General features: G+C 42.6%; 1 protein-coding gene across 1 annotated transcript; it reads right to left on the bottom strand.

The window, feature by feature from the left end:
* Positions 1-1,755: 1,755 nt before the first annotated feature.
* Positions 1,756-27,203, bottom strand: GIMD1 (GIMAP family P-loop NTPase domain containing 1). The gene is made up of 3 exons (XM_033945399.1): positions 27,177-27,203; positions 13,358-13,768; positions 1,756-2,016 (listed from the first exon to the last, which is right to left on the bottom strand). The coding sequence occupies exons 2-3, from the start codon at positions 13,742-13,744 to the stop codon at positions 1,756-1,758; spliced, it is 648 nt and encodes a 215-aa protein (XP_033801290.1). The 5' UTR covers positions 13,745-13,768; positions 27,177-27,203.
* Positions 27,204-27,913: the final 710 nt, after the last annotated feature.

Raw genomic sequence — 27,913 nt, 5'->3', positions numbered from 1 at the left:
AAGGTTCCTGTACGCGTTCCCGCCGTTTCCTCTGATACTGCGGACGCTTGTCCACCTGAAAACAGTACAAGCCACCCTGATCCTGATTGCCCCTCGCTGGCCACGCCAGCCGTGGTTTTCCCTTCTACTTCAACTCAGTGTCAGAGATCCACTGCCTCTGCCTCTGTTTCCCTCTCTACTGTCACAGGGTCAGGGTTCACTGTTACATCCCAATCTTCAATCTCTTCATCTGAATGCTTGGTTTCTCTCCCCCTGACTGCTCTCCCCGTGTCTCAATCAGTCAAGGAGATATTGGAGGCCTCTAGAAAAACCTCGATGAGAACCTGCTACTCCCAAAAGTGGACCAGATTCTCAACCTGGTGCTCCTCCCACAGCCAGGATCCGGTGTCGGTCCCCGTCCCCCTGGTCCTTGACTATCTACTTCAACTATCTCATTCCGGCCTAAAGACCAACTCCATTCGAGTACACCTCAGTGCGATTGCGGCCTTTCATCAGCCCCTGGAAGGGAAAGCCCTCTCGCTCCATCCCTTAGTCACTCGCTTCATGAAGGGCCTGCTGAACGTCCACCCCCCTCTCAAACCTCCCCCGGTGGTTTGGGACCTTAACGTGGTTCTGGCTCAACTAATGAAACCTCCATTTGAGCCCCTAGACAAATGCCATCCAAAATTCCTCACTTGGAAGGTAATTTTCCTACTTGCGCTCACGTCCGCACGGCGGGTTAGTGAGCTACAAGCTCTGGTAGCGGACCCACCCTTCACGGTATTCCATCACGACAAGGTGGTACTCCGCACCCATCCAAAGTTCCTACCTAAAGTAGTGTCTGATTTCCATCTCAATCAGTCCATTGTCTTACCTGTGTTTTTTCCCAAGCCCCACTCTCATCCCGGAGAAGTGGCGCTCCACACTCTTGACTGCAAAAGAGCGTTGGCCTTTTACCTCCAACGCACTCAGCCACACCGGAAAGTCCCACAACTGTTTTTGTCCTTCGACCCAAACCGGTTAGGTCACCCAGTTTCCAAACGCACCTTGTCCAACTGGTTGGCCGATTGCATCTCCTTTTGCTACGCTCAGGCTGGTCTCGCGCTGCATGGTCGAGTAACGGGACACAAAGTCCGAGCGATGGCAGCCTCCGTAGCCTTCCTCAGGTCAACACCTATTGAGGAAATCTGCAAGGCTGCCACATGGTCTTCGGTTCATACCTTCACCTCCCACTACTGTCTGGACTCCCTGTCCAGAAGCGATGGCCAGTTCGGCCAATCGGTGTTGCGAAATCTATTTGCTTAAATTGCCAACTTCCCTCCATCCCTCTTCAGTAAGCTTGGAGGTCACCCACATGTGAGAATATCATGCCTGCTTGTCCTGGGATAAAGCACAGTTACTTACCGTAACAGGTGTTATCCAGGGACAGCAGGTATATATTCTCACAACCCACCCACCTCCCCGAGGTTGGCTTCTTGGCTAGTTAAGTGAACTGGAGACCACGAGGGGATGCACCCCCTAGTGGAGCAGGAAGGCACGCATGCGTGGAGCAGCAGAGCAAACTTAAATCTTCAATCAAGTTTGCTTGAAAATGCTTCCGCATCGGGGCTCCGTAGATGACGTCACCCACATGTGAGAATATATACCTGCTGTCCCTGGATAACACCTGTTACGGTAAGTAACTGTGCTGTATGTAAGCATAGAAGATGCTATTTTTAATTTTTCCTTCTATAGAGCCAAACTGAAAATAGGTGATCATTTCACAAATAGGTCAGTTTATTGAAACATAAGTACCTGATAACCATTTTGTCTTACAAAGGTCATAATCTTATTCATGATGATAGTTCTCTCTTGTGAGAGTGAATTTTCCTGAAAGCCCTTGAAAAGGTACCGATGATGCATAGAGTCAAGCAGAGCACGCAGTGCCTCCGAGGCTGTCTGCAAATATTCTTCTTCTTTGAATCCTGCCTCTCTCACTTTATCCCCATGGCTGAAGACGATGGCAGTGAATTTCTTCCAATCAGGACCAAGGAGATTCTGTTACGAAAGAAAATAAAACCTATGATAATGACTCAATGAGAAAACATCACACCGTCTACATTATTTGCAAATCTTCTTGTGCATATTATGGATATACCAAAAATCCAATCCTTGATCTTGTATACCGATTCTTCCCAACAATGGGGCTCAATTCAGTTTATAAAAGATTACATAGGACAAGGAAAAGCAAAATATTAAAGCACAGGAATCATTATTTGTTATTACATTACATTAGTGACTTTTATTCCGCCATTACCTTGCAGTTCAAGGTGGATTACATAAGCGGTTATCTGGACAATTCCAGAAGAGTTACATATTTGAGCGGGTTACTTTGGGGGATTGAAATGCTTCCTGCGGAGTTAGTTTATCTTGATTGATTTCTTGAATTGCAGGGTTTTTATTTCTTTTCTGAAAGTTTTGTAGTCTGATGTGATCAGTAGATTGGATAGTTCGTGGTCAAGTTTCGCTGCCTGCGTGGCCAGTAGGCCATTGTACATTTTTTTGCGTTTGACGCCTCTGATTGGGGGATAAGTGAATGGTGTCTGGGTTCTCCTTAGCCTGGTTGTGGCAGGTTGAATAAGGAGGTTGTTCAAGTAGGTTGGGCTGTCTCCATTCATTGCTTTAAATAATAGACAGTAGAATTTGAATTGTATTCTTGCTTGTATTGGGAGCCAGTGAGAGTCGATGTATGCGGTGGTGATGTTGTCGTATTTCTTCAGCGAATAGATCAGTCCAGGACTATGTTTTGTATTGTTTTATCATGACTGCGGGGCAGGGGAGATAGAGGATGTTGCAGTAGACTAGAATTTCTGAAATAGAAGTTTTTAAAGTTTTCCGAAAAGTTGATAAAGAAAGGAAAAAGTCTAACTTCACCAGGAAGATTATTCTAGATTTTTGCAAAAGAAAAAGCAAAAGATTGATAGATCTTACCTAAAGCTTTAATTCCCTTAATAGAAGGGAAGGCAAGTTTATATTTATGAATTTTTCTGGAATACAGAGGTTGATGAGAATTAAAGGAAAGAGTGACCAATGGAGAAAAAATCCCATATAGAATTTTAAATATTATGCTGGCACATTTGAATTGAATTCTCCAATAAACTGGAAGCAACAGAGGAGGCTTTCAACAGAGGAGTAACATGCTCGTATTTACTCTTACTAAATATCAGTTTGATCGCCGTATTTTGAATGAGTTGTAGCTTTTTCATATTACATTTACTTAAGCTGATAGAAAAAGAATTTACATAATCCAAATGAGCCAGTATAATTGCCTGAACCAAAACAGCAAAATGTTGCTGATGAAACAAATGACGAACCCTTCTCAATATCCGAAGACTAAAGAAGCATTTTTTTTGTTACATTATTGATTTGATTTGACAAAGAAAGAGTGGAATCCAGAAAGAAACCCAGATTTTTTTATGAAAACATCGCCAGAGTTTAACAACAGTGAAGAAGGTAATTGATCTAATTTAGGACCGAACCATAAAAGTTTTGTCTTAGTGGTATTCAATTTCATACACACAGAGAAAGCCCAGTCTTGAATTCTTGAAATACAAGAATTAATATCTGATGTTAAATTTATTAATGATGGATCAACTTCAAGTAAGATGAAAATGTCATCAGCATAAGTAAAAATTGATTCTGAAGAGGACAAATTCAAATATTTTAACAAAGTCATATATAAATTAAATAATATGGGGAACAATGGTGAATCCTGTGGTACTCCACAGATGGGAGTCTAAGCAGAAGAGAATTTACCCTCAGCATGTACTTGATAGGATCATAATGTCAGAAAACATTTGAACCAATTTAATACTTTTTGATCTAAACCAATATTGGCTAGCAATTGAATTAAGATTGGTTGTATTGCACTCCATGTTTGCACTCTCTGTATTACTTTCAATAAAAAGACATTTTTTAAAAAAAATCGAAAGCCACAGAAAAGTCAAATTCCAATAGAATAGCAAATCAACCTTGAGACAATAGACCCTGAATTTTAGCTACCAATGAGATAAGAAGGGTTTCAGTAGTGAAGTTTGGGCAAAATCCATGTTGAAATGGTAGAAGGATTGAAAATTTATCCAAATAATCTGAAAGTTGTTTTGAAACAATAGATTCAATCATTTTTGTCAAAAGAAGTATATTCGCAATAGGACGATAATGAGAAGTTAAGGTAGGGTCTAAATTTTGATTTTTTTTAACAATGGAGCAAGCATAATACACCCCATATCTATTGAGAAATAACCACTAATAAGAAGATAATTCCCTAAAACTGTTAACCAAGATGTGGCATGAGAAGGAATACTACAGAAAATAGGATAGAAAAGGTCAAGCAAACAGTTTCTTATGACCAAATTTCACACAGAGATTTGTCAATTGAATTTCAGATATAGTGTTGAAGGTATGCTAGTATCTATTGACTGAAATTTCAGCAGGAAAGTCTTCACTACAAGGCAAGCTAGATATCTTTGATTTCTTCAAGAACCAGGATCTTATAATCAAGATTTTATCATTAAAGAAAATAGCCAATTCTTCAACTGATGGTCTTCGAATGTTATTAGGCTGATCTGTTACACTACTAATAGATTTCCAAAGTAGAAATAAGGCTTTATTCTGATCTTTTGCTGTGTTAATTTTATTAACATAATGAATTTTTCTAGCCTTGTTAATTTCGTAATTGTATTCTTTTATTTTCCATCTTCAGTTTAACTTATCTGTCTCTGACCTACTTTGTTTCCACCTTCTTTTCAACTTTCTGCATGCCTGTTAAGTTGACAATGGTAAGAATACCAAGAGGCATTTTTTTTTTAATGAGAAATCATTTTGGTTCTAAAAGATGTCAAAGGATCAAAGATTCTGTTATAGGAACTGGGTTGAAAAACAGTGGTCTACACTTAAATTCTATGACAGCCAGAATGGTTAAGGACAGAAGAGTTCTGGAATATTTCAGATAGTTATTTCTGTTTGGAAATGAAAGAAAAGGAAGTAATTTACTATATTTTATTTTAACTGTCAGCATCATTTTCCTTTTTCTTTTCTAATTAGGTCGTATTGCTACATTAGTACATTCTGTATCGTGGGGTCAATGAGCTGCTCAATTATGAGAGGAAAATGATTATAATTGGCAAGAGGCTATTGTGATTTTGAGTGCTTCAGGGTGTTGGAGGGCTTGATGTGCTCTGGGTACAATTAGTTCCACTATACGTAGTACTTAGAATTTGTAGTCATCTCAGGACCCCCACTAGCTGCCCTGCCCCATTTATTTGTGGTTAATGAAATCATTGCATTTGGGATCCTAGCAAAGAAAAGTATTTTAAAAGAAAAAAACAAAAAAACAGCCAACCCTTACATCAACTTTGAGCAACACTTCTAATCATGAAAAAGAAGTGATCAAGTCTTGCTTGTTCCTGGTGTTTTTCATTTAACCGTTTCTCCTCTTGTCCCATTGTATGTAACAACTCAGGCTGTCTTGTTATTTTTTGAACAGGTGATTGTAGGACAAAAAAGTTGTTTGAAAGATCTTACTGAGCTCGGGTCTCCCATCCAGCGCTGGATTTAAGTGTATTGTGTCCCCTGAACCATTTGAGCTTCACTGAGAGAACCGTATAGAAAACTGAATAAATAAATAAAACCTGGTGTGCAAATTAAGTGCAGATACCCTGGATTAGATAACACTGCATAGATCTTGATCCACCCATGGACATGTTGTGCATGCAGTTTTAAAGAATAGAGTGCAGCAAGATGCACATAGAACTCCCACCTGAGGCCAATTAAAACCTAATTGATTATTAGCTTTCAATTATTGGCATTAATTAAATCATTAAGCAATTGAGATGTGTGCACATCTCAGGATTGTGTATACATATCAGCACACATCTATGAGCACCATATGTAGAATCTGGGGGTAGACATATAGGTGCAGTGGTTAGAGCTACAACCTCAGCATTCTGAGGTTGTTGGTTCAAACCCCACACTGCTCCTTGTGGTCCCAGGCAAGTCACTTAAGTCCCCCAGGAACATTGGGCAGAATGTGAGCCCACCAGGACAGATAGAGAAAATGCTTGAGTCCTTGTATGTAAACCTCTTTGAATGTGACTGAGTAATACACAATGTCAGTATAAAGTTCTGGTCCTTTAACCCTAAAAGCCCCCTCCCCTTGATTAAGAAGGAAATAAATTTTAGGCTTAATATTTACCATGCTAGTGAAGTGTGTGAGGCCCCTTGTAATATGCAGCCCTGTTTTGTAGGATGTCCAGTTTATATGTATTATATATCAAGCCCTGCTTCTATCTAATCTAGGAAAAGAAAAATGGTCCTGACTAATGCACTACTAATAAGTGAGAGAAAAAAATAAGTTTCTTCAGAGCCCTGTATTTGGAATTGTTTAAAATCTGTGATCTACTCATTTGCAAGTTTTTAAAATTTCAAGTTTGATGTACTGCAACTGCAAAATGTCTAACTGATTTATAGAAGCAAAATACTTAGGAAACAACTCGGACAAGAAAATCAGAGTTAAGACAAAAAACATACAAAAGGAGAGCACAAAGAAGATAAAAATAGTTACAATATTCAAGACAGAAAGGGATTAAGTTGGGGTGGGCGGAACATAAGGCATAATGCTGTCAAAAGGTGCCACCTTTGTCAAGATAGAATAAAATCGTGGAAAGGCCTGAGTAAAGAAATAGGTTTTCAGTGTACTATTGAAATGAAAGAACAGTTCAGTCTGTCAACAGGAGATTATTCCACACTATCTGGGCAACAACACTGAAATGCAGGAATTTCTGATGGTGTTGTCAGATGTGACAATGAGATGCAGGGGGTGGTTTTAGACGCTGGGGCCCAGGCAGAAGTTAAGGAGGGGACCTTTGATCTCTCTCTCCTCCCTGCCTGCTCTCCCAATTTCCCCACCTGTCATTATTACTACACAAAAACCATACAAAACACAGATAAACCTTCACAAAATACAGATAAAGGGACTGCAACATAGAAATAGGAATATGAAGACCAAAATTGAACTGGTACCCTAAGTAATTAAACTCAGCAAGTGCTGCTATACTGGAGAAATAAAAACAGAAGTGCACTTCTTGTACTAAATATAATTGGTGGCATAGCCATAGGGGGTCCTGGACCCAGACCCCCTCAAAATTAGCCACCTCCTTTACTATGGCTGGTGGAGATACTGAAGTTCTGCCAGCTGAAGACCACCTCCTTCTCTAGTCTGGCAGCCAGCCGGTCGGTGGTAGTGTCACTGAGTTGCCACTGGCTGCAGAGCTTGGAGAGATCTGGCAGCTGGACTGGACTGGAGGCAGAGGTCTTCAGCTGGCAGGACTTGGGATCTCTGCCAAATCAGGCATTTATATTTTGCATTTGGGCAGGGGGCACAGATAAATTTGGTGTCTACCTATTTTGAGTTCAGCCAACCCCCCCATCAGCTTTCTGGCTATGCCACTGAACACAATACAAAGAAAAACATAAGAACATAAGAAGTTGCCTCCGTTGAGGCAGACCAGAGATCCATCTCGCCCAGCGGTCCGCTCCCGCGGCAGCCCATCAGGCCCATTGCCTGAGCAGTGGTCCCTGATTAGCTCTATAACCTATCTCTACTCCTATCCCTATAACCTACCTCAACACCTATCCCTATAACCTACCTCTACACCTAACCCTATAACCTACCTCTATACCTATCTATACCCCTCAATCCCTTTGTCTATAGTAAGTAGCCCTGGTGTCCCACCCATCTGCACCTTCATGCGGCGGGCTTCAGCCAGCTTCTCAGGTCGGCCACTCACCCGCAGATGCCCTCCTGCCCGATGCGATTTTGAGGAAGCTTTTCAAAAAGAAGGACATGTCCGGGGAAATCCGTACATCTGGTAACCCTAGTCTTTCTTTGTCTTCTTCTAATTCTCTTTCCAGTGTCTGCTATCCATCTGTCATTTTTCATCTCTCTTGTCTTGTTTCATTCTCTCAGTACACCTGCTTCAGATATATTGGTCCTTCCCTTTTAGTTCTTTCCTCCTTTTTTTTTCTTTTCTGCCCCTGTCCACTCAAATTTCATCCTGTTGCTCATCTTTCTTTTTACTTTTCAGCTTTCCATCTCCTCCTTTCATGCTCTAGCTCTCCCGTTTCCCATCTCACCCCTTCCCCAGTCTCCTATTCCTTGATACCTTTCATCTATTCCTCATGACAACATTTCTAACTCTGTACTCACTATCCTTCTCTCACTCATATCCTTGCCACCCCTTCCCTTGAGTCCCACATGAGTCCACCATTTCTAGTATTTCCCTCCACTCTTGCAGCTCAACATCTTCCTTTCCCTCATGGCCTAACATCTCCCTGCCCCTTCCATCATCTTCCTGCTCATCTCTCTTCCCTCACCATTGTCTCCTCCTTTCCATGGTCCAACATCTCTCCTTTTCTTCTCCCCATCCAACACTGCTTCCTCTTTCTTGCTTTTCTTCCATACTGCGGCCCCATTATCCAAAAACTCTCTCTCCCTCACCTAGGTCCATCTCTCTCGCTTTCTTTCTCTCTTCCCTCCTTTCTCCTTCCTATCCCCAGGACCAACATCTCTCTTGCTTCCCGACTGTTCTCCCATCCAGCATCTCTTTAATCCCTCATGCTACTTCTGCAGCCAATGTCTCTCTTTTATTCTTCCCTCCCTCCCATTATCCCTCTATCTCTCATCCTACCTGCCTGTCAACCCCACCCATTTCTGAGCACATCCTTTCTTTCTCAAGTCCCCTCTCCCCATCTCTGGTGCAGCATTTTCCCCCTCTCTCATCCCTTCCTCCTCCCCTCCTCCACAACTAGCTTGAAATAGCACCAGGGATCCCTATAGCCCAGCATCTCTCCTTCTCCCCAGCAGAGTCTGACATTTCTCTCCTTTCCACCTCACCTTTGGATCTATGAAAAAATATACATATATTTTCTGTGGCAGAGGGGGCCAGAATTCAGCAGAGAGAAAGCTTTGAGGCAGCCCAAAGGTGAGGTGGCAGGGAGAAAAAAGTCAGACGATGCTGGGGAAAATGTGGGAGTTGTGGGGCCATGGGACAGCTGCCCTGTTTGCCTTTCCCCTAACACCAGCCCTGGTGGGATGGAATGGTTAGGAGCCATTGCTGATAGGATTGAAGGGTCTGCTGTGGAACATATGAAATAAGATGATTAGTGAGAGATGATGGAAGTCTAGAGTATATGACCTGTTGAACACTAGTTATGTATTTGAAGGGAATACGATATGTTATCAGAAGCCAGTGTTCAGAAATGAGCAAGGGTAAACTGTATATTATATATATTAATATTTGACCCCTAGTATGTGTCAGGTTAGGATAAAAACGTGTATTGTAAACTTGTTCTTAAATTATGTATGTTTAACCTGTACCAGTTCTGAGCTCTTTGAGAACAATGGAATAGAAAATGAATTAAATAAATAATAGCTGTGTTTTGAATGAATTACACTCTTCTGGGTTGAGTTAGTGGCAAACCATGATATAGGGAATCCTGTTCCAAGTTTATTAGTTATTTATATACTGCCTGTTAATAGAGGTTGTCTAAGTATTTTTTACATTCAGGTCTTAAGCATTTTCCCTATCTGTCCCAGTGGGTTCACAATCTACCTAATATACCTAGGGCAATTGAGAGTTAGTTGACTTGCCTGTGGTCACAGGGAATAGTGCTGGGCTTGAGCCCATAACCTCAGGGTGCTGAGGCTGTAGCTCTACCGACTAGGCCACTTCTCCCTCTCCTCTTGTGAAATGACAAGGGCAAGAAGAAAAATCCTAAGGAAAGCAAGTCCAAGCATTGGGTGAGTGGTGTACATCTGTTTATGGGAAACACGTAGAATTTTGACAGACTCTTTGAGGGGGGATATGAACTCCATAAACATGAGGCAAAACAAATTTGGTTCAAGAAAAGTAGGAGGATAAAATGATTGCATCTGATTTAGAGGGATTTAGTTTTTTGTGATTTGCAGACAATCAATCTGTTATCTTATCAAATTTGTGAAATTGAAAAAAACTGACTAAAGTGAACAAAAATCTCACGAGTGTGATCCTATGTTTTAAATGTGCTCAGAGAAGTGAAACTCTGAAGAGGGGGAGGTAACCCCCTCTTGGAGCAAGTGTTTACCATCCAGTCATAGCGTACTTGATATTAAATAGGTCACTCTGAGGTATAACAAGCACTTTATATCTTCTTGAATATTATTAAAAAATCCAATTGTATTCTTTGTTTTTCTAGTGAGGTTTAACCAATGTTCCAGTGATTATATATATTTATACATAAAAAATAGAAAAACAAAGAATACAATTGGATTTTTTAATAATATTCAAGAAGATATAAAGTGCTTGTTATACCTCAGAGTGACCTATTTAATATCAAGTACGCTATGACTGGATGGTAAACACTTGCTCCAAGAGGGGGTTACCTCCCCCTCTTCAGAGTTTCACTTCTCTGAGCGCATTTAAAACATAGGATCACGCTCGTGAGATTTTTGTTCACTTTAGTCAGTTTTTTTCAATTTCACGAAACGACTTTACTGACTTTCAATATAGGATATATTATCCCTGTTTTAGTTAGAAACGATCTTATCAAATTTGGCAGAAATTATGGTTATGGAATGAGAAGAGTAGGAGTTCAGTGGTGCATGAATTTGTATATCAGCAGGGCAGATAAAGAAAGTGAGTTTACCAGACTGGATTAATAGGGCAAGAACAGAGAAAAAACAACCCATTAAAGAGAATTGGTCCAAGGATTGAACCCTTGGGAACCATAGAGATATGTGATTTAGGGTCAGAGGAAGCAGAAGTGCAATGAACTTTGAAAGCGCAATACTGCAAGCACATAATTCAGCAAGGTGCTGAAGGAGAAGGGAGTGGGGTTTCTGCCTGCATTGAGCCTTTTGCATCTACATCACACACAGCCCTTAATATGGCCCTGCCATAATGAAACCTAGACGCCTAGGTACCATTATAGAACAGGCTCCATGGGGCACCTAAGTGGAGTCACCCAGTTCTAGAATTGCCCCCTATATGAATAGTGCCAGCAGAAAATGGCACTAACTGGAGTGACACTATCCTTATAATAGAGCAATGAAGTTAGGGTGGGAAAAAGGTGGGAGCCAAATGCTATTCAGATAATATGTATGGTGGCCATTTTAGGTTTGTTGCAAAGCAATCCCAAAATAGACCATAGAGGCTAATGCGCAGTGTATTTCAAACTGTGTGCCACGAAACTAGTGTGCCTCCTGAGATTTCAGGTATACCGCAAGATGCTGGGGAGGAGAGACGCTTGCACCGGCTGACTGCTTACAGGACATGCCTCTCGCAGTGAGAGACACATCCTGTAGACAATCAGCCAGCGACAACACCTTTCTTTCACTCCGCACATCTTCCCTTTGGCACCCCCACTCTTGACTCAGAAGGGCCTTCACGCAGTTGCGGACATTGACATGACATCATCATGTATGTGTGTGACATCATCGTGTCAATGTCTACGTACTTCTGGATGCCTCGAGCTGCAGCCACTAGGTTTGGTGTGCCGCGGATCGACAAAGTTTGCAAGACACTGGTTTAGTGGCGTAATTTTGTAACTAAGTGATCTGCCAGTTGGGTGGTATATCAGTGCATCGCAAACTGTGCCATGGCACAATAGTGTGCCCTGGCAGATTCCAGGTGTGCCGTGAAATGCTGGAGAGGATGAGAGGCGCCAGCGCTGGCTGACTGCTTACAGGACATGCCTCTCCTGGCGAGAGGCACATCCTGTAGTCAGCCAGCTGGAACCTGCGTCTCTCCTCCTCACTGTTGCCTCGACTCCTTCTCCTCACCTCTCCTTCTGCAGCCCTCCCCCCCCCCCCCGTGGTAATAGGAGGCTCGGGGTAGCAGCTGGAGGACATCCACGCATGCATGGACGTCGAAGTGATGACATTGCACATGCATGTGACATCATCGCGTCAGCATCCACACATTTCCGGGTGTCCTCCAGCCATAGCCCCGAGATTAAAATGTGTGCGACACACTGTATTCGATAAATGTGGAAACATAGCTGCTGTTCAACTCTCCATGAATGAAAATGCAGAGTGTTGCTAATTTGCTTCAATGATTATCTAAAACAGTGGTTCTTAAACCTGTCCTGGGGAAGCTCCAGCCAGTTGGGTTTTCAAGATATCTCTGATGAATATGCATGTGGAAGATTTGCATATAATGGAGGTGGCAGACATGCAAATCTTCCTCGTGCATATTCATTAGGGATATCTTGAAAACCCGACTGGCTGGGTGTGTCCTGAGGACTGAATTAAGAACCACTGATCTAAAATATATAAAAATTAAATTTTCCTAGTAGAGTTGTTTGAACAGGGAACAATTGGGCATGTAAATATTTTACAGATCCTTTCACCTCTGGTTCAAATATGTCTTTGGTCAATGGAGACTTAGAAGGACAGCCTATGTGAAATGAGTTCATAATCAGTGTCCAGTTACCAAGGTTTAAGACATATTAATTTATATTCCACCTATATCTAAGCAGAATAGATATAGCATATACATATTCATAACAGATGACCACAGAATACATAAAACCAATAACATACATAAAACAAACAACCCGCACAAAAATCAGCTACAGGTACAATTTCAAAGGGGGATAGATGAAGAACTAAATTGACAGACATGGGTGACACCTTATAGACTAAGCAATTTATTGAGGCATAAGCTTTCAAGGACTAGGGTCTGAAGAAGTGAACGCTGGTCCTTGAATGCTTGATTAGTCAGAAAGGTTCCAGTTGCCTCTGTTATGTTCAGAACTGCCAAGTTAATCCATTCCAGGAGAGAGACTATTTTGGCCAGTTTTAAACTTAGTAGTAGTGTAGTATTTGTTGTCCCAGTCCATTAAAATCAGTGCGGCAGGGCCCATAATGTAATAAGATGAGATTGGCCTGCCCTGGATTTCTGCCAAAACATCTCTCTTCTGGAATGGGTAACTTGGCAGCTCTGCATATTTCTTCACCATTTAAATCAGAGCTGCTGGTCTCAACAAAATGTCGAGCAAAAAAATTAGGAAAGAGAAACCCCATGTAAAGTCAAACAACAGAAGAACAAGTGGGGAGTGGGTCTATCCTACTCCTCACTTGCTCTTCTGTTGCTCAACAGAATGTCAACATCTGCAAATACAGACAGAATTTGGGGTGATCCTTGAGAACAGATTTTAACCACACTGTTAGGGAAGTATGGGAAGTTGGTGCTACTCCTGGCACTTCTTTTATGTTTCAAGTACCTATTCTATAGATAAATGGAGGGTTTGGGGTTTAGTGTTGGCAACAGGTTTTTGTTGTCGTTGTTGATTACGTTACCTCGGCCAATTGCACTATGTGGCGGTGGTCATCCTCACAGACTGGCATGTCGGCTCTCAGAACGAGCAGTGCCATATGAAGTCCCTCCTGGAAATGTTGCACCAGCGCCTCTCTGATAGTCCTGGCCACCACCTTCCTGCCCAGGTTGCTGTGCGGAAAGCCTGGTGTATCTATGACGTGCACTTTCAGGCATAGCTCCTTGCCCAGCCGGCGGCCAAAGTTTGGTATGCAGCAACAGTAGGAGCGGCACGCCCCGGTCACAGAGCATGCAGAGAGATGGCTGTCAAATTCAATGCTGCCCAGTAGACTGTTTCCAACTGCACTCTTCCCACTCTGTGTCCTTCCCAGCAAGAGGAGGTTGATGGTGATTTCATTGTCCTTGGACATCCTTGCCTCTTACGATCGCAGTTCCTGCAAGTGAAATTTAAGACCTGCAAATATAATTTCAATACATATCCATTGGCACAGCAAACTCAACAATACAATAAAAATATTGCAGTGTACGTGAGCTTAGGGAATCATTTCTGGAATGGAGTGGGAAGATGGGAATTTCTATTCTGATTGCTGGAGGCTTTTGGGGACAAGTATATTATGAGGAAATACAGTTTAAATTAACTCCTCCCTATTCTGCAGCCACGTTAGGCTTTTTTATCGCCTGCTGCGGCTGTGTTAGCTCTGACGCTCATAGAAATTCTATGGTACTGCCGTGTTCGGTGATTTAAAAAAAGCCTAATGCAGCTTCGTAAAAGGGGGATAAATTAAATTTTAAATGATTTAGGGACTCTTTTACTAATGTGTGCTTATCACAGATTAAAAACCACTGTCAAGAGGAATGTACAGGCATGCCATGGCAGTTTTGGCATCGGCGCACAGTTCTCTCATGCTAAAAAATATTTTTTTGTTTTTTTTAGCACTGGGAGGTGTGTTTGGGGACAAGAGAGTAGGCATGTGCGCTAATTGGTTAAGAACATAAGAATTGCCACTGCTGAGTCAGACCAATAAGTACATAAGTAGTCGCCTCCGCCGGGGCAGACCAGAGGTCCATCCCGCCCAGCGGTCCGCTCACGCGGCGGCCCATCAGGCATATTGCCTGAGCAGCGGTCCCTGACTAATTTTATACCTACCTCTACACTTATCTCTAAACCTTCCACTGCTCTTATCTGTACCCCTCAATCCCTTTGTCCTCCAGGAACCTATCCAGGTCTTCCTTGAAACCCTGTACTGTGCTATTTCTTATCACGGCCTCCGGAAGGGTGTTCCATGTGTCCACCACCCTCTGTGTGAAAAAGAATTTCCTTGCGTTTGTTCTAAACCTGTCCCCCTTCAATTTCATCGAGTGTCCCCTTGTTCTTGTGGTTTCTTTCAAATTGAAAAATCTGTCCTTGTCAACCTTTTCGATGCCCCTCAGGATCTTGAAGGTCTCTATCATATCTCCTCTGAGTCTCCGCTTTTCCAGGGAGAACAGCCCCAGCCTCTTCAGTCTGTCAGTGTATGTAAGGTTTTCCATACCCTTAATCAGTTTAGTTGCTCTTCTCTGGACTCCCTCAAGCATTGCCATGTCCTTTTTGAGGTACGGTGACCAGTACTGTACACAGTGATCCATCATGTCCAGCAGTCCGCTCAATCGGCGGCCCTCTGGTCCAAGACCAGCACCCTAACTGAGACTAGCCCCACCAGCACATGTTCCTGTTCAGCAGAAACTTGTCTAACTTTGTCTTGAATCCTTGGAGGGTGTTTAAAGCTTTAAACTTTAATGAACCCCAATTTATTAACAGATGGCTTATCCCATATAGTACAACACGATCACTTCGTTCATCTTCATTTAATCTTCTTTCCGTGCCTTCAATTAAAATGATAGGAACTAGAAGACATGACATGTTCTCTGTTATGGCCCCACAATCATGGAATCTTTTACCACAATACATTAGAGAACTAAAAGACCTAACACTGTTTAAAAAAACGTTAAAAACCTTTCTCTTTAAAGATGCGTATGGATCTTAGGACACTAAAAAAAATCGATTATTTTTTAACCGTTACCTTTTTTTTTTTTTTTTAAACAGCTATTATAACCCCCCTTCTTGTTCTTCCCTTTTTTGTTTTTTCTTCTCTTCTATCAAAAATTGTAACTATTCCCCCTCTTAACCACACATGTCTTGTATGTCTTACCCACAAAATTATTTTAAAATTATGCCTACACTCAGTTTGTTAAATGTGTTAAATTTTAACTAACAACAAATTTGTTTTTATGTCAACATTAACATTGTACTTGTTTAATTTATTAATATATGTTATTATTATTGTACATCGCCTAGTAATTTAAATAGGCGATTCATCAAGAATAAATAAACTTGAACTTGAACTTGAACTTGTTTTCCCCTATAACAGCCTCTGGAAGAGCGTTCCAGCTTTCTAACATTTTTCAGCAATGCTAAAGGTGGCCTCAGCACATGGGAAAGCGCTGCGCTAGTGATAGAGCTGGCGACTTTTGGCTTGATAAAAGAGTTCCAAAATGTTAGAGAGAATGGGGGGAGCCAGTCATATCTTTTGATGTATTAATTAATTGTGTTCACTGAAATGTTTCCTTTGGTTACTAAGCTGTTGTACAAATGAGTGCATGCTGTTTGCCACAGAACCCATTTTATTCCTATGGGCCCTGATGCAGATAAGATGCGCTAATCTTTAGTACAAGACCCCCTTAAGTGGATAAATCCAAACTTATATACAATACAATATCTCCAGTCATTAGAATGAGTGGTCAAATGGAAGGAGAAAATCCAAAGACCCTGTTGTATTCATTCTGCTGCCCCTCAATATCTCTCCACGCTTCTCTCTCCTTATACGCCTCTCAGAGAACTCAGTTCCTCAGATAAGTCACTCGTAGCTATACCCTTCTCCTCCACTGCCAATTCCAGACTTTGTTCCTTTCATCTAGCTGCCCCCTATGCCTGGAATAAATTACCTGAGTTTGTCTGTCAAGCCCTTTCCCTTGTTTAAAAGCAGACTGAAAACACAACTTTTTCATATAGCCTTAAATCCTTAACCCTACTCCTCTGCCCTCCAACCCAGCCAGCTGATTAACCGTTCCCCTTAACTGTATCCATGACATCTTTTGTTTGGCTGTCTTGCCTGTTTAGATTGTAAGCTCTTTCGAGCAGGGACTGTTTTCTTACTCTTTCTGACTCTGTACAGCGCTGTGTGTGTCTGGTAGTGCTATAGAAATAATTAATAGTAGTAGATGGCGCTAAAAACAGAGCTTAAAACCTCTCTGGGGGAGGGGGTGGTATAGCTACTGCACTATTCCACTCCCCTAAAGAATTCAAGGGCTGGGTCCCTGCCAGTGTTCCTGGCATCAGCAGATCTGCACTAAAAAGTTGCGCGGGGACAGAAATCCCACCCATCCCCGCCAGCATCCTCTTCATCCCCACCCGTCCCCGCCAGGATCTTCTCCGTCCCCACCCATCCCCGCAAGGAATTAACTCCATCCCTGCCCGTCCCCATAAAAAGCAGCAATTACTTCTGACAGATCATCAATTCCAGTTTCTTATGTGTTTGCGCTGCTGTTTTCCTTGTGGAATCTCTTTGGTGGAACCCTTTTTTTGTTTTCTGTTCAGGTAATTAACTTATTTATTTATTTATTTATTTATTTATTTATTTATTTAGATTTATATCCCGTTCTCCCAGTAGCTCAGAACGGTCTACAAGTAAACATACACAGTAGAAGTAATTAGGCAAATAAGATGTACAATAGGTTTAGGTGCTTGGACATACAAAATTGTGCAGTATTTATCAGGGTACAAACAATTTTTCAGAGTACAGACAATTTATCAGAGTACAGACTAAGAGAGGACTATACTGAAATTTAGGAGAAGTTAAATAGGGGAGAGAAGAGTGAGGCGGGGTTTAAGGGGGGGTGTAGACTGAGGGAGATCTTTAGTTGAAGAGGAGGGTCTTTACCATTTTACGGAATGTCAATAAAGAGTTCTGTTGCCTGAGTTGGGGGGGGAGTTTATTCCAGAGATGTGGGATGAAGTGGCTGTAGGATCGTTTGCGGGCAGTTTCTGAGAGGAGGGACCTTCCAGGGGGAATGCATAGGCGTATTTCCGATTTTGAGCGGAGGGAGCGAGTGGGGGTGTAGATGGGAAGCTTAGATTTTATGTAGGAGGGGGTGGTGGCATAAATTCTCTTGTGGGCTACTGCTAGGGCCTTGAAAGCACAGCGCTGGCTAATTGGGAGCCAGTGTTCAGCGCGGAGTGCTGGGGAGACGGGATCATGGTAGTTGAGGTTGTGTAGGAGGCGGATAGCTGCATTTTGGACACGTTGGAGGCGTTTGAGATTATTTTTGGTTAGTCCATTAAATAGGGAGTTACAGTAATCCATTCTGGAGAGGACATATGCGTAGAGGAGTTGGGCGAGGTCAGGTGTGGAGATGTAGGGTTTGATCCTTTTCAGTTGGCGGAGGTAGTAGAAGGAGGTGGAGATTACTTGGGATATGTGGGCAGATAGGGATAAGTGTCCATCTAAAGTTACTCCTAGGCTGCGTACCTGATCTGTTGCCGTTAGTAGAGTGGAGTCCCATGCTAGGGTAGGACGTGTGAATTTGGTGCTTTTTTTCCTGATCCATAAGAGTTCTGTTTTAGTGGCGTTTAGTTGAAGTTTGTTGTTTGACATCCAAGTTTTCATATCAGAGAGGCAATGTTGGAGGTTAGTAATTTGGGACGATCGGTTCTCGCCTAGTGGGAGGAGCAGCTGGATGTCATCTGCATAAGAGTGGATTTTAATGCTATATTTCTGCGCTATATCAATGACAGGTCTGATGTAGAGGTTGAATAGGAGGGGGGATAGAAGGGCGCCTTGAGGAACACCATATTTGATAGGCTTGGGGCGAGATTTGTGTGTTCCTAGTAGGACAGTCTGGGTCCTTTGATGGAGGAAGGAGGTGATCCATTGGAGGGCTGTGTCCTTGATTCCGAGGTCATAGAGTCTGGATGTGAGGAGGTGGTGGTCGACTGTGTCAAAGGCAGCGCTGAGGTCAAGTAGGACTAGTAGGGCATCACTGCCTTTGTCGAGTATTGCCCAGCTGTCATCAATGATGTCAAGGAGTACTGACTCTGTGCTGTGGCCTTTTCGGAAGCCGGACTGGACAGGGGATAGAGCAGCTTGTTCTTCAATGAAGGGGTGAAGTCGGTGGAGCACAATTCGTTCAAGGAGTTTGGAGACAAATGGGAGGTTGGAGACTGGGCGATAGTTGCCGGGTTTGTTAGGATCAAGGGTGGATTTTTTGAGAGTGGGCTTGATAATAGCTGACTTCCAGCTGAGGGGCACAGTCCCAGTGGTTAGAGAGGTGTTAATGATGGGGAGGATGGATTCTGCCATGGCGTCTTCTGTGGATAGTAGGAGGCTGGATGGGCAGGGATCGAGGATGGTGTTGGAGGGTTTGAGTTCTCTCAGGGTTTCGAGAACCTCGGCATGAGTGGCCATATGAAATTGGGAGAGAGCGGCGGAGGGTGGGGTATTTGGAATCGGTTGGGGCTGAATAGGAGTGGGTTTGGTGTTGGTGTCAAGATTATCTCGGATGGTTTGTACTTTGGACTGGAAGAAGTCCGAGAGAGTCTCGCTATCAAGTTCTGTTTGGTTGTTGTGACTTTTTCTTTGGGCGCTGGTGAAGAGTTGGTTTGTGAGGGTGAACAATTGTTTGGATCTAGAAGGGGCAAGTTGTAGGAGGTGAGAGTAGTAGGTCTTTTTTGCTTCTAGGATGGCAGCTTTGTAGGTGATGGATATGTTATTCCAGTGGGCTTTGGTTTCCGAGTTCGGGTGTTTGACCCAGATCCTTTCTGCTTTCCTCAGCGATCGTTTTATGGATCGGAGGTCACTGGTGTACCAGGGAGCAGGTGCTTTGTTGGTGATTATTTGGGTTGTTTTTGTCTTGGCGAGGCTATTATAGAGGGATTGGATGTTGGAGTGCCATGCGGAGGCTGCCTGGTCAATGGAGTGGGGATGTTGGGTGCAGGTATCATTTAGGGTGCGAATGCCTGCGGCCATGGCTGGAGGGCTGACTGAGTTAGGGAGTTGACGTAGGGTGGGAGGGGTAGGGTCTTTACGCGGGGCTAGGGTAGTTTCGAGTGGGAGTTCGAATTCAATGAGGTGGTGGTCTGACCATGGGACTGGTGTGGTGGTATAAGTTGTTTGTTGGGGCTCTGCAGTTGGGTCACTGAGGGTGAAGAGCAGGTCTAGGATGTTGCCTGCTGAGTGCGTGGGGGTGGTTATAGCCTGATGAAATCCCAGGTCGGTGAGGGAGGAGAGGAAGTTGTCAATTTGTCCTGAGGTGTTGGGGTAGTCTGGGAAATTGAAATCTCCCAGGATGGTCACGTGTTTGTGTGAGATGGATAATTCAGTGATGAATTCGAGGAGGGTCTCTAGGGTATCTGCTGGGGAGCTAGGGGTTCTGTAGAGGAGTATGAAGGCAATTTTGTGTTTGTGGCCTATGGTGAACGCAAGTGCTTCTAGGGAGGGAATATTGATGGAGTTTATCAGTTTAGGTGTGGCGGAGGTCTTGACAATGGTAGTCACTCCACCTCCTTTCCCAGAGGTGCGTGAACAGGCTAGGGCCTGGTAGCCTGGAGGACATAGTTCGCCTAGTGTTATCCCATCATTGTCTTGGAGCCAGGTTTCAGTGATCATGAGGGCGTCCCCCTCTTTTACTAAGGCTGACGTGTCCATTATATTATATGGATGAACCCTGCTTCCAAAGCCTTCCATCCCCGTGGGAGTCCCGTTGGCTAGAGGGGGGTCCCCATGGGAGTCCCGTGGGTTAGGGGGGGATTCCTGCGGGACCCCCACAGGAACCGCGGGATTCCCGCGATCCCCGTTCCAGTGCAGACCTCTAGTCTGCACACTGTATGAATTCCTTATCTGGAACTCTTTACCCCCTTATATTAGGGAGGAAACCAACTTAAATTTAAAGGAGCTCTTAAATGTTTCCTATATAGAGATGCCTTTGAGCACTGATGTTAGTTTTCCTTTCTTGTATCTGTACAGGCAGCCCTGAACGAAATTCCTCTCCCTCCCTCCTGTTTTGTCCTTTTTGGTTCTCTTTTCTTGACTCTTTAATAGTTTACCCTTCTCTATCCTGTCTCTCGTTCGTCTGTTTTGTCCTTATAATTAAGGCCTCCTTTTATGAAACTGCGATAGCAGTTTCTAACCAGGGAGCTGTGCTGAATGGCCCGCACTGCTCCCGACTCTCATTGAGTTCCTATGAGCATCGGGAGCAGCGCGGGCCTTTCAGCGCGGCTCCCTGCACTAGAAACTGCTATCGCAGTTGTGTAAAAGAGGGGGTAAGTCTTTTTTTGAGTATTTTAAAATATGTAATCCCCCTTTTCTATTATCATATTTTGTATAATCACTTAGAATTAAGATAGGCGAGCAATCAAATTTATATTAAACTTGAAACTTATCTCCACAGGTGCAGATAGCTCTAATCTCAACCCAACAGACAAACTATAGGCAGGTCTAATTAATAGGGCTGCAACAGCTAATGCTACAGAAAACCCACAGCCTGATAATAACCGGGGTATTAACAGTCATTGGAAACACATGCCCACAAATACAGTGCATGTATTTCCCTAAGGCTACATTATGTTGTTATAATTTTTTTTTTGGGGGGGGGGGACCCAGCATGGCATGGTTTATAGAAAACTATCATTTCTTTATAACATTTCTATACAATTTCAATGAAAGAAAATTCATTTAAAATGGCTTACATTTGATTATAAAATATAAAAGTAGGAGTGAAGATATTAAAAAACAGTTAAGAAAGACAACTATTTAAGTACAAATTTATACATGTTCTTGCAAGATATAGATTTGTACCAGCTATAAGAAAGGTGCTAGATTTTGTAAAGAGCAGAAGGTGCTTACTTTACTTTACAAAATAGGATTGAAATAGGTGCATTTTTGTTGACTTAAAGTAAGCTAAACAGCCAGGTAAGTCAGCAAGTAATGGATAGTATGTACCCTTTGCAATTGCTAATAAAGATATTTAAAATAAATAAATAAATAAAGTAAGCTGCTGGTTTTATAAAATTACCCTTCACAAGGGAAACTAATAAGACAATTGAATACATTGTATTTTAAAAGAAAATAAAAATATAATTACATAAACATCTTTGAAAAAATGCCATGATACTAAGGGCTCCTTTTACTAAACTGCGATAACTCAATGCTGGCGTTAGCGTCTAACGCACGCGGCAATTCTGCGTGCACTAAGTGCGTGCTAAAACTGCTATCGCAGCTTAGTAAAAGGAGCCCTAAATACATTTTTTTTCTTATTCTATGTGAAAAGAAATACTGTACTTCTTGAATCTGAATCTTTCTAGATCAGTGATTTTCAATCCAGTCCACAGGACACACCCAGCCAGTCAGGTTTTCAGGATATCCACATGAATATGCATGAAATAAATTTGCATGCACTAACCTCTATCTACTCGGGCATATTCATTGTGGGTATCCTGAAAACCTGCCTGGCTGGGCTTGTTCTTAAGGATTGGGTTGAAAACCATTGTTCTAAACTCCTAAGGATGAATCTAGTGTTTTGTACTTCTGAAAAAATATCGATAAGATAAAGGGACTCCATATTATGGCAATTAAATTGATGCAGAACATACACCAAAAGCCCTAAGAGCTGAGAATGAAGGACATAAACATGTCTACCCTGCAAGAAAAAAATGAGATGGATGCAAGAGGAATATGAGAGTAGCATTAAAATACTGCAGTGCTATATTCAATGTCCGATAAGTGATTTTTTTTTTTTTTTTTCAGAAGAAAGAATATTCTGCAACAGTGGTAGCAAGGCATACTCAGTTGAGTCTTCATGAAATGTAAATTAATTTAATGCATATTAATTGCAAATATGCTGAAAACCTAACTTCTTTGGTGTCTCAGGGACTGGATTGTGAATAACCCCTGCTCCAAGTAGGACTCTCAAAGTGGACATCACAGAATGTGGCTTCAAGGATGTAGACTCAGAAAGTACTTCTTCACTGAAATGGTGATTGATGCATTGATTAAGCTCCTGGGGAAAGATGATGACGATAAAACTGTAATGTAATTCTAGAACGCATGGAATAAGGACAAGGTCCCTGCATATAAAGAAAGGAGGGGAAAGCCAGAAATTAGCTTGAGTCTATGGCCGTGCACCGGAAATGATGTTGAGTAAATTAATTAACCTTACAATTCTTTTCTGCCCTTGTGTTCCATTTTTCTATGCAAGAATGAGGAAGCAGGGATGATGAAATACACTATACTCTGCAGCCTTTATAAGCATTTTGTCAATTAAATATAGTCTGGCCTTATTAACCCAGAGATCTGAAAGTAGGCTCCAGTCTTGCAATATGGTGGTCACTGTTAATCTTTGTTCTGTCATTGCAGTTAAGACCAATATTTGTACAGATGGATAGGGTGATTAGCTAGATTAATACAACATTTTTCCTCTTTCACATTAAACTTGATTGAAATAGTGCAATTTCCTGATGACAATTTACATGAAAGCATATTCTAGGACTAGCATATTGTAATACTGAATTTTATGGGGTACACAACCAAACCATGAAAAGTGAGGGAGGTTTGAACATTGGTTTTAATTAATTTCCTTTCGTACAGAAAACTCCTTTCAGATGCATCTTAACAGGTGTTAGATTTAGTCAGTGCTGGGTAGCAGAAAAGGCATCATGTCTTCTGTCATAAGAACATAAGAATAGCCTTTCTGGGTCAGACCAATGGTCCACCAAGCCCAGTAGCCTGTTCTCATGGTGGCCAATCCAGGTCACTAGTACCTGGCCAAAACCCAAGGAGTAGCAACATTCCTTGCTACCTATTCAGGGCAAGAAGTGGCTTCACCCATGTCTTTTTCAATAACAAACTATGGACTTTTCCTCCAGGACATTGTCCAAACCTTTCTTCCTCCAGGTTGCAGAGTGTCAAGAGGTTACTGTTATTCAAATAATTTAATCTAATCAGCAAATGGTATTAACTGGGAAATGTAATGTTTCTCCAGTATTACATGATTAAACTTATTTTTCAGTGCTATTAAAGTCACCCTCCATTTTTCTGATGTTATCAGGTGTTTCATCATTACTCAACCCAGCTAGATATATCCCTTCAAGGCCCTGGGAAGGAAGCTAAAGCAGACAGGAGCACAGGTGGTCTTCTCATCAATTCTTCCGGTAAGAGACAAAGGCAGAGACAGGGAAGAGCGCATCCATAGGACCAACGAGTGGCTTCGCGAATGGTGTTTAGAGACGAACTTTGGATTCCTAGACCACGGAGCAGCGCTACAAGGACTACAGGGACCTGACGGACTTCACCTAACAAAGAGAGGCAAGAAAGTTTTTGGACATCGACTAGCACATCTACTTCGAAAGGCTTTAAACTAGGTAAGTTGGGGGAGGGTTCACACATACATACCAGAGCAGTAAGGATCCATCCTGGAGAAGCAAGTAAAACCCACACTTCTGAGCCTAAGGTAAGTACCCATAGTATACACACTTCTGAGCCTAAGGCAAGTACACTAACGGGGATAGGCATATCATCACAAATTTGGAGAGCAATGTATGTTAATGCACACAGCTTGGGCAACAAAATCCTGGAACTAGAAACAGAAATAAGGAATGCTGACCTTGACATAGTAGCGATATCCGAGACCTGGTTCACAGACTCGCATGGGTGGGATATGGTTATACCAGGCTACAATCTACTTCGTCGGGACAGAGAGGGCAAATTAGGAGGGGGGGGGTAGCACTATACACTAAGGATAATATCAAAACTACCAGGATCACAGAGGTTAGATACACAGGGGAATCACTTTGGGTAAACCTGGCCAGAGGGAACGAAAAATGCCTTTACCTCGGTGTGGTATACAGGCCTCCGAAACAAAAGGAAGACAAAGACAAAGAATTGATTGAGGACATAGAGAACATCACTTTGCGTGGTGACACAGTACTGTTAGGCGACTTCAACATGCCAGATGCAGACTGGAACACCCTCTCAGCAACTACGAGCGGTAGCAAAAGAATAATAACCTCCATTAAGGGTGCACAACTAAAACAAATGGTATTAGAGCCCACCAGAGAAAAAGCAATACTGGACCTGGTACTCACAAATGGAGACAGTGTCTCGGAAGTATCAGTGGGAGACACGCTGGCCTCCAGTGACCACAACATGGTATGGCTCAACCTCAGGAAAGGCTTCTCTAAATCAAACACAGCAACGAGGGTCCTCAACTTTAGGGAGGCAGATTTCGACCACATGAGAGACTTTGTCCATCAAAAGCTGCAAAACCATGCAGAAACTGACAATCCGGAAACTATGTGGTCAAACCTAAAATCCATCCTGAACGAAGCATCTAGCCGCTACGTAAAAACAGTAAGCAAAAGCCGGAGAAACAAAAAACCACAATGGTTCAACAAGGAAATTTCGGACCTCATTAAAATGAAAAAAAGAAACATTTATTACCTACAAACATATTGGGAAAAGGGAGGCAAAAGAAGACTATCTGGCCAGATCTAAGGCTGTCAAAAAGGCAGTCAGGGAAGCCAAACTTCAAACACAGGAAGATCTAGTACGGAACATTAAAAAAGGGGACAAATCCTTCTTTAGGTACATTAGCGACAGGAAGAGAAACAAAAATGGAATAGAACGCCTTAGGCAATCAGATGGAAACTACGCAGAATCTGATACTACCAAAGCAGAACTGCTAAACGAATACTTCTGCTCAGTATTCACCTGTGAAGCACCGGGAGATGGTCCGCAACTACAAATAAGAAACAGCCAAAATGACCTGTTTCGTGATTACGAGTTTACACCTAGTAGTGTCTACCACGAACTTTCAAGACTCAAAGTAGACAAAGCCATGGGGCCAGACAATCTACACCCCAGGGTACTCAGAGAGCTGAGTGAAGTTCTGGCTGAACCACTATCCGTACTCTTCAATCTTTCCATGCGCACGGGAAAAGTACCCCTAGACTGGAAAACAGCTAACGTAATTCCACTCCACAAAAAGGGCTGCAGAACGGAGACAGGAAATTACAGACTGGTGAGTCTTACATCCATAGTGTGCAAACTCATGGAAACACTGATCAAACAGGAACTTGACAAAATTCTAGACGAAGAAAATTTACGTGATCCACATCAACACGGATTTACCAGGGGAAGGTCCTGCCAATCTAATCTGATTGACTTCTTTGATTGGGTGACCAGTCATCTGGATGCCGGTGAGTCCCTTGACGTGATATATTTGGACTTTAGCAAAGCTTTTGATAGCGTCCCACACCGCAGGCTGTTGAACAAACTAAAATCGATGGGATTAGGGGATACATTCACAACATGGGTAAGGGATTGGCTAGATGGTAGGCTTCAAAGGGTGATGGTAAACGGTACCCCCTCCAAAACGTCAGCAGTGATGAGTGGAGTACCTCAGGGCTCCGTCTTAGGGCTGATTCTATTCAATTTATTCATAGGAGATTTGACCCAAGGACTTAGAGGAAAAGTATCACTGTTTGCCGACGATGCCAAACTATGCAACATAGTTGGCAAAAGCAGTGTGCCTGACTTTATGACGCAGGACCTAAGACAGCTTGAACAGTGGTCATCAACTTGGCAGCTGGGCTTCAATGCTAAAAAATGTAAAGTAATGCACCTAGGCAAAAAAAATCCACACAGAACTTACACACTAAATGGTGAAACCTTGTCCAGGACCACGGTGGAACGTGATTTAGGAGTGATCATTAGCGACGATATGAAGGCTGCCAATCAAGTAGAGAAGGCTTCGTCCAAGGCAAGACAAATGATGGGCTGTATCTGTAGGGGTTTTGTCAGCAGAAAACCTGAAGTCATAATGCCACTGTACAGATCCATGGTGAGACCTCATCTCGAGTATTGTGTTCAATTCTGGAGACCACACTACCGAAAAGATGTGTTGAGAATTGAGTCGGTTCAGCGAATGGCTACCAGGATGGTTTTGGGGCTCAGGGAACTCACGTATGAAGAAAGGTTAAAAAAACTGCGGATGTACTCATTGGAGGAGCGAAGAGAGAGAGGGAACATGATTGAGACCTTTAAGTATATTACTGGGCGTATAGAGGTGAAAGATGATATCTTCAGTCTTACAGGGCCCTCGGTAACCAGAGGACACTCGCTGAAAATCAGGGGAGGGAAATTTCAGGGTGATGCTAGGAAGTACTTCTTCACTGAAAGGGTGGTAGATCATTGGAACGAGCTGCCTCAGCGGGTGATTGAGGCCAGCAGCGTGTTAGATTTCAAGAGAAAATGGGATATTCATGTGGGATCTCTAGGAGAGTAAGAATCAGGGAGTGGGTCATTGGTATGGGCAGACTCGATGGGCTATGGCCCTTTTCTGCCGTCAATTTCTATGTTTCTATGTTGTCTCAATACAATAACAGCTCATCTCTTGGTGCATAACTGCTTGTACCAACAGATGATATTTCAAATCATGAATCCAGCTATTGTTTCTATAAAATTTAAAATAAAAATCTAGCCACCTTGTATCAGAAAAACAAGTAGTCTTATTAATCTTTTATTGCTAGTTAGTCATCTGGATCCTATTTTCCTTGCAGCGTTTACTTTATAAGATGAAATATTAGCTTTACCTAAAGTGGATTCATATTTTCTAAGAGGAGGTATATTTTTATCTTCCCTGTATTTGGATGCAGCACAGTACTTTTATACCCTTCTACAAATGATTTTTTTCCCATCCTGCTACAGCTCTGTTTATTTCATGACTACTCCCTTTCCATTGTGTATCACTTACCTTTCCAGCGCTCGCTCTCTCTGCCTCTCTCTTTAGGTTTATGAGGTGGGACACTGCAGTGCGACCTTTGAGACTCACATGGAGTTGGTTGGTGCTACCCACAGACTGGTACAGAAGCGCTAGTCTAGTTAATGTGTTACAGACATCCTTTATAACAGATCACTAGTCTTCTTCCACTATTTTTTTTTCCTTTCTAATAGACACCTGACAGCTGTTCAGTTTCTCAATTAATTCAACACTGTTTGGATGTCAGAGTCTAGGAAGTTTGGTGATCCCAAACACTTTAGGCAAAAAGAAGTAGAAAAATGGCATTGTTAGACTCAAAGGTGAAGGGGATGAATATGTAGAAGCTGATAAAGATAAGACTGAATTGTTTAACAAATATTTCTGTTCAGTGTTCACAGCTCAAGCACTAGGAGTGGGTCTGCAGAGGACAAAAGCAAATAGGGCTAGAAGTGTGACAGACCCTGATCGATTTTTAGAGGACTGTGTTCTTAAGGAGCCAGCTAAACTAAGGGCTCCTTTCACCAAGCTGTGCTAGCGGTTTTAGCACGCGCACTAGATGCTAACGCCACCATTGAGCTGGTGTTAGTTTTTGGCATGTAGCGTGGGGTTAGTGCGCGCTAATCTGCAACGCGCGCTAAAAAAACGCTACCGCAGCTTAGTAAAAGGAGCCCTAAATGTGGACAAAGCGACGGGGCTAGACGGTGCACATCCAAGTGTACTGAAGAAACTTA

This window comes from Geotrypetes seraphini, chromosome 1, assembly GCF_902459505.1.
Source record: "Geotrypetes seraphini chromosome 1, aGeoSer1.1, whole genome shotgun sequence".
Classification (NCBI taxonomy): domain Eukaryota; kingdom Metazoa; phylum Chordata; class Amphibia; order Gymnophiona; family Dermophiidae; genus Geotrypetes; species Geotrypetes seraphini.
This window is presented reverse-complemented; position numbering and strand designations above follow the sequence as displayed.

Coding starts and splice junctions, on each gene's coding strand:
- GIMD1 (XM_033945399.1), bottom strand. CDS start 13,744: ATGTCCAAGGACAATGAAATCACCATCAACCTCCTCTTGCTGGGAAGG. Junction 2,017..13,357: donor ACATAGTGCAATTGGCCGAG/GTAACGTAATCA, acceptor CTTTCGTAACAG/AATCTCCTTGGTCCTGATTG.